This window comes from Eptesicus fuscus, chromosome 9 (assembly GCF_027574615.1).
Source record: "Eptesicus fuscus isolate TK198812 chromosome 9, DD_ASM_mEF_20220401, whole genome shotgun sequence".
In the NCBI taxonomy this organism is placed as follows: Eukaryota; Metazoa; Chordata; class Mammalia; order Chiroptera; family Vespertilionidae; genus Eptesicus; species Eptesicus fuscus.
In genome coordinates this window covers 43910416-43923136 of record NC_072481.1, presented here as the reverse complement: position 1 = coordinate 43923136, position 12721 = coordinate 43910416, and the positions used below count along the sequence as shown (strand labels likewise).

The 12721-nt window shown below is 34.7% G+C and overlaps 1 protein-coding gene across 2 annotated transcripts in view; it reads right to left on the bottom strand.

The window, feature by feature from the left end:
- Nucleotides 1-12721, bottom strand: part of ATG4C (autophagy related 4C cysteine peptidase) — an 81215-nt gene that overhangs the window by 9583 nt on the left and 58911 nt on the right. For both annotated transcript variants that reach the window (XM_054721303.1, XM_054721304.1), the window contains exons 8-10: nucleotides 9872-9950; nucleotides 9136-9212; nucleotides 3890-4009 (exon numbers count right to left, since the gene is read on the bottom strand). In XM_054721303.1, the coding sequence (XP_054577278.1) occupies nucleotides 3890-4009; nucleotides 9136-9212; nucleotides 9872-9950 (276 nt within the window). The remainder of the gene's footprint in view (nucleotides 1-3889; nucleotides 4010-9135; nucleotides 9213-9871; nucleotides 9951-12721) is intronic.

Here is a 12721-nt window from a genome sequence, read left to right as displayed (position 1 = left end):
TAAAGAGGTAATACGCAAATTAAGCTGGGACTCCGTAATGGGTCACGAACAGACAGGAGGAGGTTGCGCGCACAGGTGAGGCCCGGAACGGAGATGGAGACAGAGGCAGCCTTGGAGTGGACACAGGCAGGGGGACCGGGGGACGCTATGAGTCAGGCGAGGGTCCCGGACCCCCGCAGTGCCGGTCCGGCCTCCTGTGGCGCCGATCTGGCCTGACTCCTGCAGCGGCCGGTGCTGCACGAGTCAGGCTTGGGTCCTGGCCCCCCGCGGCACCATCCAACCTGACTCCCACGGTGGCCGGTGCTACGCAAGTCAGGCACAGGTCCCAGCCCCCCGCAGGGTGCCTCTTTGCAGGGCAGGTGGAGTGCCTCCTCACGCAATTGGCCTCTAGTTTTTATATAAATACTAGAGGCCTGGTGCACGAAATTCATGCACTCAGCAGGGTCACTCAACCCGGCTTGCACCCTCTCGCAGTCCAGGAGCCCTCGGGGGATGTCCTACTGATGGCTTAGGCGGACATCTTTAGCACTGCCACCGCTGCTGCGCTCGCCAGCTGTGATCCTGGCTTCTGGCTGAGCGGTGCTCCCTCTGTGGGAGTGCACTGACCACCAGGGGGCAGCCCCTGCGTTGAGCATCTGCCCCTGGTGGTCAGTGCACGTCATAGTGATCAGCCATTCCGCCATTTGGTCAATTTGCATATTAGCCTTTTATTATATAGGATATCATTAATAAAAAGTTTCACAATATCTCAAATAATTTATGTTGTTTATGATTACAGAAGGTACAAGTATTATATAAAATTTAGGATAGTTGTTACTACTGTGAAGAAAGGCCGGGAATAAGATTGGGGATGAATAACACATTCCAATTATACATGTAATTTTTTTTTTCTTAAGCTCAGTGGTAGCACATTATAATAAGGTATTATTATGTTATTCTCTGTATCTCTGTATGCTTGAAATTAATAAAATCAACATATTGTCGAATACAGACTTGGACATTTGTATACCTTTATTTTTGCTGTGTATCCCATCTCTATTATAATTAAGATTTCTCTTTCCACCATTTCAAACTTAAATAGCCTTCTAAAATCAATAATAAATAGGAAATCGCATGTTTGATATTCTGGTTATATTTTTCTAATATGAATATAAATAAATAGTATTAAAATATTTATCCTAGTATTAAAATATTTGTTCCAGTGCCACCTAAAATAATTGAGTATCACACATGGGGTTGCACTGTCTTACACCAGTGGCCCTTGGATTTGATGTGCAAGATTATGTGGGAGACTTGTTAGAAATGGCGAAATCTCCCAGGCCACACCCATACAGATTCAGGCAGCCAGAAGACAGTCCTGCCCTATAGTTATCTTTGGCACCTACCAAAAAGACTATTTGCCATTCCCTTGACAAGCTCTATACTTTCCTTTTCCAATACCTTTCCTCTTTTTATTTCCTCTGCTTGAAACAAATAGCTCTAAAGAAAAATAGGAACACTTTGTGCATTTGGAACACTTTAGTTAGGATTATATTAGGTACACAACATGCATTGCTGTGTCTAACGGTATACATATTTTTAGGTTTGCTAGAATTGTCAAATGTTCTCCTAAGTGATCAGACCAAGTAGTCTGTGGGAATTCCCAATGTTTCACATCCTTATCAACCCTTCCTTCTCCCTAAGCCAACAGAAATTAAGCCTAAACTTTCAAGTTCCAAATTAAATATCACCATCATAATAAAGAACTTTGAGTTGAATGAGACATCCCTCTATTCAACACCCTTTCTTCCCTGTCAACTTATTTCTATTTCTGTATGGACGCTTACAATATTCAATGTAACATACATCTATCCCCACTCCTGAACTACAAATGCTACTTTAGGGCAGAGGCCTTATACTTTGCTCAAAAGCAAGGATTATGTCTTGGTCATTTTATGCTTTCAATGTAATCGTTACCCAGATACTTGCTGAACTGAACTCTCTAAACATAGAATTAATTTAGTAATTTCTATAACATTTTTAAAATCATGTAGTTAAGGCTTTAGAATCTTCATTTATATAGCATTACAAATTCAATATTATAGTTTAGACTCAAAATACATCCTATCTAGAAAAAATAACTTTAAGTTGTTTTTATTTTTAAAGAGAAAAAAATAGCTTTTTTACTAAAAATGCCAAAATCAATTTTTAGGAAGAAAAGGAAAACTGCTTAACTTATAACCTTCCAATCAAAAGTAAATAATCAAATTACTAATTGACAAAGTGAGTTTTTGATACTGCTACAAAATGCTATTAACTTAAGAATAATACTATTAATAAAGCAAAGTTAAATGACTAGCAAAATTCTCAGTACTTCCGAATGATATTTCAATATGGTCTTTTTTTTGCCTCAACATTGTATATTACTCTGATGCATTAAGAGAAATGATTTATAAGTATTTTTCTAATGTAAAAATCCTAATAACTATCAGTATAAAACCACAAAAGAAATCTGTTTTTAATGAGAAAATATCAACATGAAACCCATTTGTGAATCTTGTTTTTCAACTTAGTAATAACAATTTGGTTCGGTTTGCTTTATTATCCTAAACTGACTTGTTTTAACCTGGGTAGAAAAAAAATTAAGAGAAATGGAACTTTTTAATGAAGTATGTTCATTAGTATCAATCTGTATTATAATATCATCTGAATTTGTATATTTTAGCACATATACAATACTTCATAAAGATAGAGAATTGTCAAACTAAAATACACAAATATTTCAAATTTCAAGTAATAAAAGAGGGGGAAATGTAGAATACATATTTTGTTAAGTTCACTTGGCCTTCCAGGTTGAAAACGGAGAGTAAAAAGGCGACAACTATGAGAAATGAAGAATAAGAAGAGGTTCTCACATATCTCATTTTCTCTCCTCATTCATTTTTCTGTCATGGTTTTGTTAAATTTCCTCTTTTACATGGCAGGTCAAGTAAAGTAAACCTAACTTATATGAAACCTTTTATTTAATGTTTTCATTTTATTTTTACAGGATAAAAATAAAATTTCAATCCACTATGTCTATTTTCCTAAAAAAATTAACTGTAAGTCAAGCAGTAATAAGGTATTACTTTATCTGAACTCAAGTTAAGAATTTCCAAAAGTGATCCTAGTATTACCTACCCATAAACTGATAAGCTATAGCTACTGATAGTAATAAACGGTTATGCTTATTTCCCCAATAAGTAAGCTTTTGTATTTCCCAAAGTACTAAATATAGACAATCCATGAGGCTCTATAAATGTTTAGCAGTACTGTACTCAAGGACCAGAAAAATGCAGAAGTTTAAAGGTAATGAGAAGGAGTTAAATAAACCTACTGCACAGATCCTATAAGTCGAATAGACCAGATTAGACAAGCTTATTGGAAGGTAACAACACAGCTCATTTGATAAAGCAGTTCGGAGAAATCCAAAAATACCATTTCTCTTTTTAAAAAAACCAAAGAAGCACTTGGACTAACAAGAAATAATGCACAATTTGGCTTGATCAAATACTTCATTAATTTTTTTCTACCCCCTAAGGTATTGCCCTTTTAAAATCCTCTTCAAATAAAATATAACCTAATTGCTTGCACAGATAACCTAATCCATTTGCAAAGGGATTTTTACTTCAACAGTGCCACCTAGTGGAGCAATCAATACTTTCTACTGTTCACTAGTTGGTTAAGCCAGTATCAAAGCTAGGAATCCCCAAAGTTTTATTTTCTAGTTCAATATTCCTAATAACATTAACATTTGAGAGGCAATTTTACAAAAGTGTAATAATTTACAGATTTTTGTCTTTTCACGGGATATCTCAAATAAAAATTAGGTCATTTACAAATATTATAATAATATTTTAAATAAAAGTACCTTAGTGATTTCTTCAGAAGCTCGTTTGAAGTCCTGAACGTTTCGACAGTAGAATCCTATTGTACAGCTAGGATCCATCTTTCGAAATGACATCTTTTTGGGAGAAGGGCAGTGGAATGTCTGTAATTTTAAAAATTCTTTAGGATTAATTTACTTTTACTGATGGACTTACGTACATACAAGAATATTACTAATTTAAAATTTGTTATCTGGCTTTTCTCAAAACTTAAATATGCTTCTCAAATGGTGTTTTAGTCTATCCAATGCAAAGAGTCCTTCCTACTCTCCAAAGCTGTAAAATATGAGCCAACACTGTGCATATTCAATTCACCAAATCTCCACCTTATGTGGCATTAGTGCCATTCTGCAAAAGAAAGAAAGTGTATCAAAGTGATCTAATTGCGAAAGGGAAGAAAAATGTGCCACTGAAAATGATATAAGCTAATACAAGGTTTAGAATCAAGTTGGCCATTTGGTAAAGCAGTTCACTTTTTCAAATATTCAAAATAAAAATTTCTATTGAAGTGCAATTAAGTCTGTTTTGTTAGAGTTTTTTAATGTTTATAATCCTTTGAATAAGCATATCAAGACTTTTTCAACAAATACATAGATTCATGAATGTTCCATAGTGGTGGGCACACAATGCAATATACACATGATGTATCCTAGAATTGTACATTTGAAACCTATATAATCTTATTAACCAATGTCACCCCAATAAATTTAATTTTTAAAAAATGTTCCACGGTGATATGAAAAGAGGTCAATTTAAGAGTCTTAGCAATTGACACAACCTACACTAATAAGAGAGAAATGTGCTAAATGACCGTACCTTCGCGACACCCATCAGCCAATCAGGAGTGAGTATGCAAATTAACCCAACAAAATTTGAGGGTTAATTTGCATATGCAGGCCCGGAGCAGCTGGGGGTGGGGCGTTCCACACCACCCCCAGCCACTCAGGACCTCTGGGCAGCGTGGGAAGGCAGAAAGGGGGCTCCAGCCAGAGCGAAGACAGTGCTGGCAGCCAGGGGAAGGAAGGCCCATTCTTGCAGGAATCTTTGTGCATCAGGCCTCTAGTTAGTACATAATTGCATATTCTTCCAACCCACTCTTCTACTTGACTTAAGTTCTTGTTTATTCCATAAAAGGCACAGGTGAAAATTGTTCTATTATGGCCCTTGCCTCCTTCTTACCAGTCCTCCTGTCCCTTTAATTCACTTTTCTGAGCAGTCACTGCACCACAGATGTCAATAGGCTGGAGAGACTGCTTTAGCCTCTCTACTCTTGCTAACGGGATGCGGCTATTAGTAGAGAATACAAAAGTAGGAAAGGGATAGAATATAAAGCTAATCATTCCAATCTTTTTCTTCACCACCATATTCTGGTACTTGGTTTAAGATTTTTTTTAAAAAAAAAAAACCTGCTTAAATGCTCTTGCTCTTAAAAATCACTGATGCCACCAATTCCTTTTAGTTGTTGTATATATTTAAAAAGATGTTTCTGGACAAAAGGAAGGCCATAAAATATATATTCATAGTTATTTGTATGTGCATAAATAAATTGTATAAGACATACAAAAATTAGCCCTAACCGGTTTGGCTCAGTGGATAGAGCGTCGGACTGTGGACGGAAGGGTCCCAGGTTCGATTCTGGTCAAGGGCATGTACCTTGGTTGCAGGCACAACCCCAGTGGGGTTGTGCAGGAGGCAGCTGATCGATGTTTCTCTCTCATCGATGTTTCTGGCTCTCTATCCCTCTCCCTTCCTCTCTGTTAAAAAATCAATAAAATATATTTTAAAAAAAAAAAAGACATACAAAAATTACCATGCTAAAGTGAGAGGAAGATGGGACACAGGGGTGGGAATTCTTTGTTGTATATTTTATATTTTTTATTTAATGGTTAAGCTCAATTAAGAAACAAACTATGCTGAATTTGAACTCATAAAATTAAAATTTCCCTATATTTAATGCCTAAAACTAAGGGATTTTACCTTGAAACCATCTCCCAAAATGTGGGGAAATGCAGGCTTTCATATATGTTATGTTCCTGGTAAATCAATCAAAATCCCTCTATTCTTTCCCCCTTCATTTGCATCTACTCAAGCTGCTTTTTTTCCCTTATGAATAGTTCAATCTTATGTAAGATTCAAATACAACATCATGGCAGTAAATACAGACCAAACTATGCCTTTTAAACAATGCTTAGCTAACACTTAACTGTATAGTGAGATCCAATCTAGCTAAACTGGAACTCCCAAGGTACTATCAACACAAGTATTGTCTTAGTTGGACTTCTTCTAACGTTGTTTCATGTGTTTTATTTATAAGGAGACATTAAAAACAGGTCTGGAAAGGCACAGAAGAGCTAAGTAAAAGCTTGTTAGTTAACAATATGCAGGAGTATATAGATATACTAGTGTAAGACACAGAAAGTTCTAGGTCATATTTACAAAAAGTTATTCTACATACAAGGTATCTAAAAATAGTCATATGCCCAACTCCTGCCAACAATAATAATCAAGGTTTGTTTGTTTGTTTGTTTGTTTATTGCTACTTTGGAATAAAGAAGGACCCAAGTTTGTCCAAAGCTCCAAAAAAATATTTTTTAACTCATATACAACAGCGACCTACATTATATTAACGCTTTGATTAAAGTTTTTTTGTTGTTTGTTTTCGTTAATCTTCACCCAAGGATATTTTTCCATTGATTTTTAGGGAGAGTGGAAGAGAGAGGGAAAGAGAAAGAGAAACATCGATATGAGAGAAACATCGATTGGTTGCCTCCTGCACGAGCCCTGACCAGGGCCTGGGCTGGAGAGGAGCCTGCAACCAAGATACGTGCCCTTGACAAGAATCGAACCCAAGACCCTGTCCACAGACCAACGCTCTATCCATTGAGCCAAACTGGCTAGGGCAATTAAAGTTTTTATGTAAGAACCAATAAGACTAAACCAGAATAGACTCAGTGCTATTTCACAATATTGCTTCAATCATCATAGATAATAACACTAAACTGTTATTCATGGCTGTTTTGACATCTGCCAAAAACTAATTATCCACAAAACACTGATATAAATCTCTGATCACTGAAACTGCTATAGGGTGTTACTATATATACATGGACTCATATTACAGTGAGGCATTTTACATCACTTAAATGTAAAATTATATTCTTTTGTTCACCCAAGAGGATTCTGAAGTCAAACCACCATTAATTTATAATTCAGAATCATTTCTGTTTATTGCAGAACAAGATAGATTTTAAAATATTTTCCCAGGTCGTATTGCAAGGCTGTTTATTTTATCATAATTCTTTGAACTATGCACTTATTCTTTTTTTAATTTTTAAAATTCTGACTATTGGTAAGAGTAGCACACACATTTTAGGGAGTGTTCACCTGAAACAATTCTGTGACAATGAAAAATGTTTCTGAAAAAACTGGCCAGGGTGAGTCAATTCTCGTTTATTTAATTTTTTAATACATTATTTATTCATTGCTTCAACAAATATTTATTAGGCATCTACCAAATGCCAGGCACTGTTCTAGGCTTATTATTTGGAATAGTGGATTCTATTACCTAAACATACAAACAATAATGAAACAAATGCTTTTAGGTGAAAATATGCTATTTGGGTGATGTATATGAAGCTTCCCTAGTTAACTAGAGAATACACTTACTAAAAAGCACCTCCTACCAGCTGCAGTTCACATGTGTAATTCATAAAGGGTATATGAGTGATTAATTCACTCATCCGCCTATCTAATCATATCACATCATTCTAATAGCCTTCATACCAGTATTCTCTGAATTACTAGAATAGATTAAACTAGTCACCACTGTATGAACCTAAAACCTGAAACTTGAAGTTGAGGGCCCAGGAATTAAAACAGACTAACATGTGTACTAATATGGTTTTTCTTACCTTATTAATAAAACATTAATATTAAGAAAATAGGATATTCTCTTAATAATAGAATAAGAGTTTGGTATTTATAAGAGTTAGAACTGGTCATTCCAAAAGTATAACATGAAGCTATAGTCTCTGGTTTAGGAAATTTTAACTTACTAAATACACATACATACATACACACACACACACACTCATCCCAACAGTTGAAACTCTTCCCTGAACTAACCATTGACCATGGGAACCCACAATTAAGCATCCCCTCAGTGTCACAAGACCATAATGCAGCAGAAAGAATTACAATGTGCTTCACATAGCACAATTCTCTAGTGCCTCCCCCAGTATCAATTCGTCGACGAGGAATATTTATTAAGGTTTACATACAGATACTGTGAAGGAAGAAAGCAGAAAGCAAACCTGGCTTCAAGAGGCTTGTACTTCAGCTGAGGTAACAGTTTACAAAGGGTGCTAGAATGTTTTATAATGTGTCTTTCTGATCACTGAAAGTTAAAGGTCTTGCCATTTTAATCTTGCAATTGATCAGTTTTCATAATCTTCTCCTTAAATATTTTTAGGTATTATCATTAGCTAGCAAGCTATTACTAAAACAAAGTACTAAACCACATTTGTAACTTGTGGAGCCTTGGAATTAGTGATCCATGCCACTCAAATGATTAAAATTATTTTAAAAGTCTGTAAAAGCATCAACTGGGGAAAAAATATCCAAAACAATGTACTAATTACATGTCTCACTTATGCACTCTCAGATTTTCTGAATTCAAGTGCTGGATCACAAAAGGACTGGCATAAAGGAAAAAAAAGTTGTTGCAAAATCAAACCTAAAACGAAAATTAGAAACCCAACTAAGCTCTTGAAAACTAGAGACTAAGATTTAATTATTAGACTTCAGCAAAATAATTTATCAGGTAGTCTCCTTAAGTCACCTTGTCATTCTCACCCTACTCCATCATCTTCTTTTCCTTTTTTCCCCTTTTTCTTTCTTTGTTTTAAACATGCCTAACATGTTTATGCTTCAGTACTGTTCTGCTGTATATTTACCGAGTTACTGGAGGCTTGCTCAATTATTGTGGCAGGGCTAGGGTGTCTAACAAGTTAGAGACAAGATAAATGAAAACAAAGGTATATCATAAATTAATATTCAGTAAGAAATTATTTAACCTTTGACTATGGTGTGGGTTATGGTTTTATAAATCAGTAAAATATGTATTATTAAGCTGTAATTGTAATACCATAAAAGCTTAGCTGCCTAGTACATCTCTAAATAATTAGAGTTTTCTTCATATAGTAAGAAAACAGCTCTTAATCCATAGTACCTCAAGAGGGAAATCCTTTATGCTGACATCTACAAAAGACTGGCAGTAATGAGGATCCATGTAAATCAAACTGTCATCTACAAGGACAAAACAGAAGACAAGTAATTCAAAAAACACCTTATTATTACACTGCTTACAATCCAATTTCTATGTAGAATAGCTGAAAAAAACCTGGGAGTAACAGCTTGCCAGACTGATATTCATTGACTGAAACATAGGTTTGCACAGGACAGATTAACTTTCGCATAATCAAATATGCTTGTATAAGCAGAATTTTTATAAAGTGATGAGATTGTCATTTAATTTTTGGTGATAAAATTACTTTCACAAACACACAATTATATTCTACAGTTTGCACATGAAAAATGTATCGCACTACTTTATTCTGACAGGAAGAACATATTGCTTGTCATTTTATCATCAACTAGCACCACTAACCCTGGTAAAAAGTAAATATGTAAATAGCAACTGCCAGAATGTGAAAGCAATGTCTTCTGAAGTTTAGTGAAACCAATAAATTATGCCTTGTTTATGCAATAACAGAAATTAAACATACATTTTGCAGAATCCAATTATGTTGTGGACCAAATGACAAATGAGTGGCTATGGTAGGACTGATGAATTTATAAGGTACTCATTTTGCTCTGTTAATCATCCTGCTTCCAGAGGATCTGATATTAACTTACTGACTTTCAAAAGAAAACAAGGAAGAAATACACTTTACTAAATCACTAACCTTGAAATCCAGCAAAGTAATATGACTGTTTTGGTTTGCCACCAATAATCCCCACACAATATTCAAGACTTAAAATACCCTGCCAAAAGAAATTAATTCAGATTTAGAGTCAAGAAACAAATGGTAATTATTCAAAACAACTAAATTTGTATTACCAATATTAGGGTTCCCAAATTTTTCACCACCAGTTTTATTTTTATTACATTTGTCCTCATGTTCTCAAATCATTCTGTCTAAAAAAACTATCTTCCCTTTTCTTTAAATCACTCAACATTAACATGACTAAATCAAGTATTCTGACCAGCATGTCACTCAACAACATGGAACAACTACTGTGTGCCAAATACAGGGACGGACAACGTCACCACGTAAAGACAATAACATTTCCTGCCAAAGCCAGAACACCTTTCTATTGCTGGTGCAGCCTTATTGCAATCAATGTCTTTCCATCGGACTTTTGGAAAGGCTAGAAATTTTTCTTAGATCTTGTTGCTGTTTTCGTTGAACCGTGAATCCCAAACTAAAACCCATTTTCTAACCAATGGCACTTACTTGACAGATATTTTTATACTACTTCATTTGGAATAAATACAATGACTAATGGAAACGTTTTAATCTAAGGAAAATAGTAATTACTATTTTATTTAAAGCTAAATTATTTTACTAACTATAAAATAACCGAGATACCTGAATAAATAATTTGATATGCCCCTCAGCATCTATTCTGAGAACTCTATTTAAGCTGGGCCAAATAACTCTATACCTTAAAAAAAAAAAAAAAGTCCTGTGGGATCAGTTAAAAATATGTCCAGTGGGATCAATAATGTCTTCTCAATAGTTCCTGCATTAATTTTAGCATCTAAAATACTAATACGTTATTTTAAAAAAAGAAAAACAACCCCAAAGTATTAAACAACAGTTAAACTTTCCTTCTCATAAATGAGATGTTTTGAAATCTAGAAGATATAAAAATAAAGAATAAACAAATGCTTCTTTCTCTTTAACAAGTAATCAAACCATAGCATTTTTTAAGCTTAATTATTTTCTTAAAAATATATGGTCATTGTAATAAAAACATACAGTAAAAATTTCCCAAAACCCTTCCACTTAAAGCTCATCTTAATTAACATTTTGGGGGAAATCTTCTTGACATCTATCTATATGACATATATTCACATGTAGATTTACAAATAAAATTTTTATATGTGGCATCATACAATGTATACTGTTATAACTATTGTCTCTCATTATGTCATAAATATTATTTCCTATCAATAAATATAGACCTATATTATTTTTAATGACTACAAAATATTTTATTTCGCCGAAACCGGTTTGGCTCAGTGTATAGAGCATCGGCCTGCGGACTAAAGGGTCCCGGGTTCGATTCCGGTCAACGGGCATGTACCTTGGTTGCAGGCACATCCCCAGTGGGGGGTGTGCAGGAGGCAGCTGATCGATGTTTCTCTCTCATCAATGTTTCTAACTCTCTATCCCTCTCCCTTCCTCTCTGTAAAAAATCAATAAAATATATATTTTTTTTAAATAAATTTTTAATATTTTATTTTATGAAGATAACAAAATGTGCTTTAAAACCCCCATTATGAATATTTAAATTGTTTTCAGGTTCTCACTGTTATAAATAACCTTTTCAGTCTTGTGAAAATATAGAGGATTTTTGGGAAAGGAAAACTATAACTAAAAAATTTAAATATACTAGAGAATGCATATTGGGTTAAAATGTTAGAGCTAACTATAAAATAAGTTAGGATGAAATTATAAAAAAAAAAAAACCAACTTGACAATAATAGTTATTTATCATTAATGAGTCCACTGCTTTCCCTTAAATAAAAATCCTAACACAATTAGATAGTGTCTTACTTTAACTTGAGATCACCTGATCAGCTGAAACACAATGCTATGACATAGGGACCCACGAGGGAGTGGAAGTTCTAAGTCCCTCAGAGCTGAGAAAAAGAAAGAGAAAATATATATAGCAGGACTCATTACCAATTCTTCTCAGAAGAAGAATGAGTCCAAGTAATGGAAGAAAGACTTTGGTTCCTGACATCTATATTCCCTTTACAACATACTGGAGCAGATTTAGCTATTAACACTTAGAAGCAGATTAAGGAGCTCGAATGCCATTACATATAAGGGGCTGTATTTCTGGAAACTTGAAACACTTTTCAGTTCCTAAAAAAACTTCATAGTTATCTAGTGCTGTGAATTTATTGAGCTGTATCCCTGGAGCAATAAATAAGACTGAAGTAATCAGTCAAAAAGGAAAGTCCTAATTTGTCTTGCTGAATAAAGAGAACATATTAGATTTTCCTCATTCCTGGTCCCTTAGAAAATATAAATGAATGAATGAATGAATGAATGAATGAATGAATATAGATGATAGGTAGGTGGGTGGATGGATGGATAGATAGATGATAGATAGATGATAGATAGATAGATAGATAGATAGATAGATAGATAGATAGATAGATAGATAGATAGACAGACAGGCAGGCAGGCAGACTGACTTCCCGTGGTAAGAGCTGATAAAGCACCACACCAAATTTCTTTCTCCTTACAGAATAGTAAAGGAGAAGGTACCATCTCTGAAATACTGTGGAATTACTAATGAAAACATTTGAAAAACACAACTGAATGGCGAATTTTAGAGGGCAAACTATACAATGGCCTGCTAGGAAAAAATACAACTGCTGATGAAGAAGGAAGAGGAAGCAGAGGGGGAGGGAAGGGAAGGCAAAAGATGAATACAGGTGGAAGAGGAGGTAGAGGAAAAGAAAGGAGAAGAAGAGGAAGATAATTTTTCTTTTAGGGCTATTAGGTACTTTT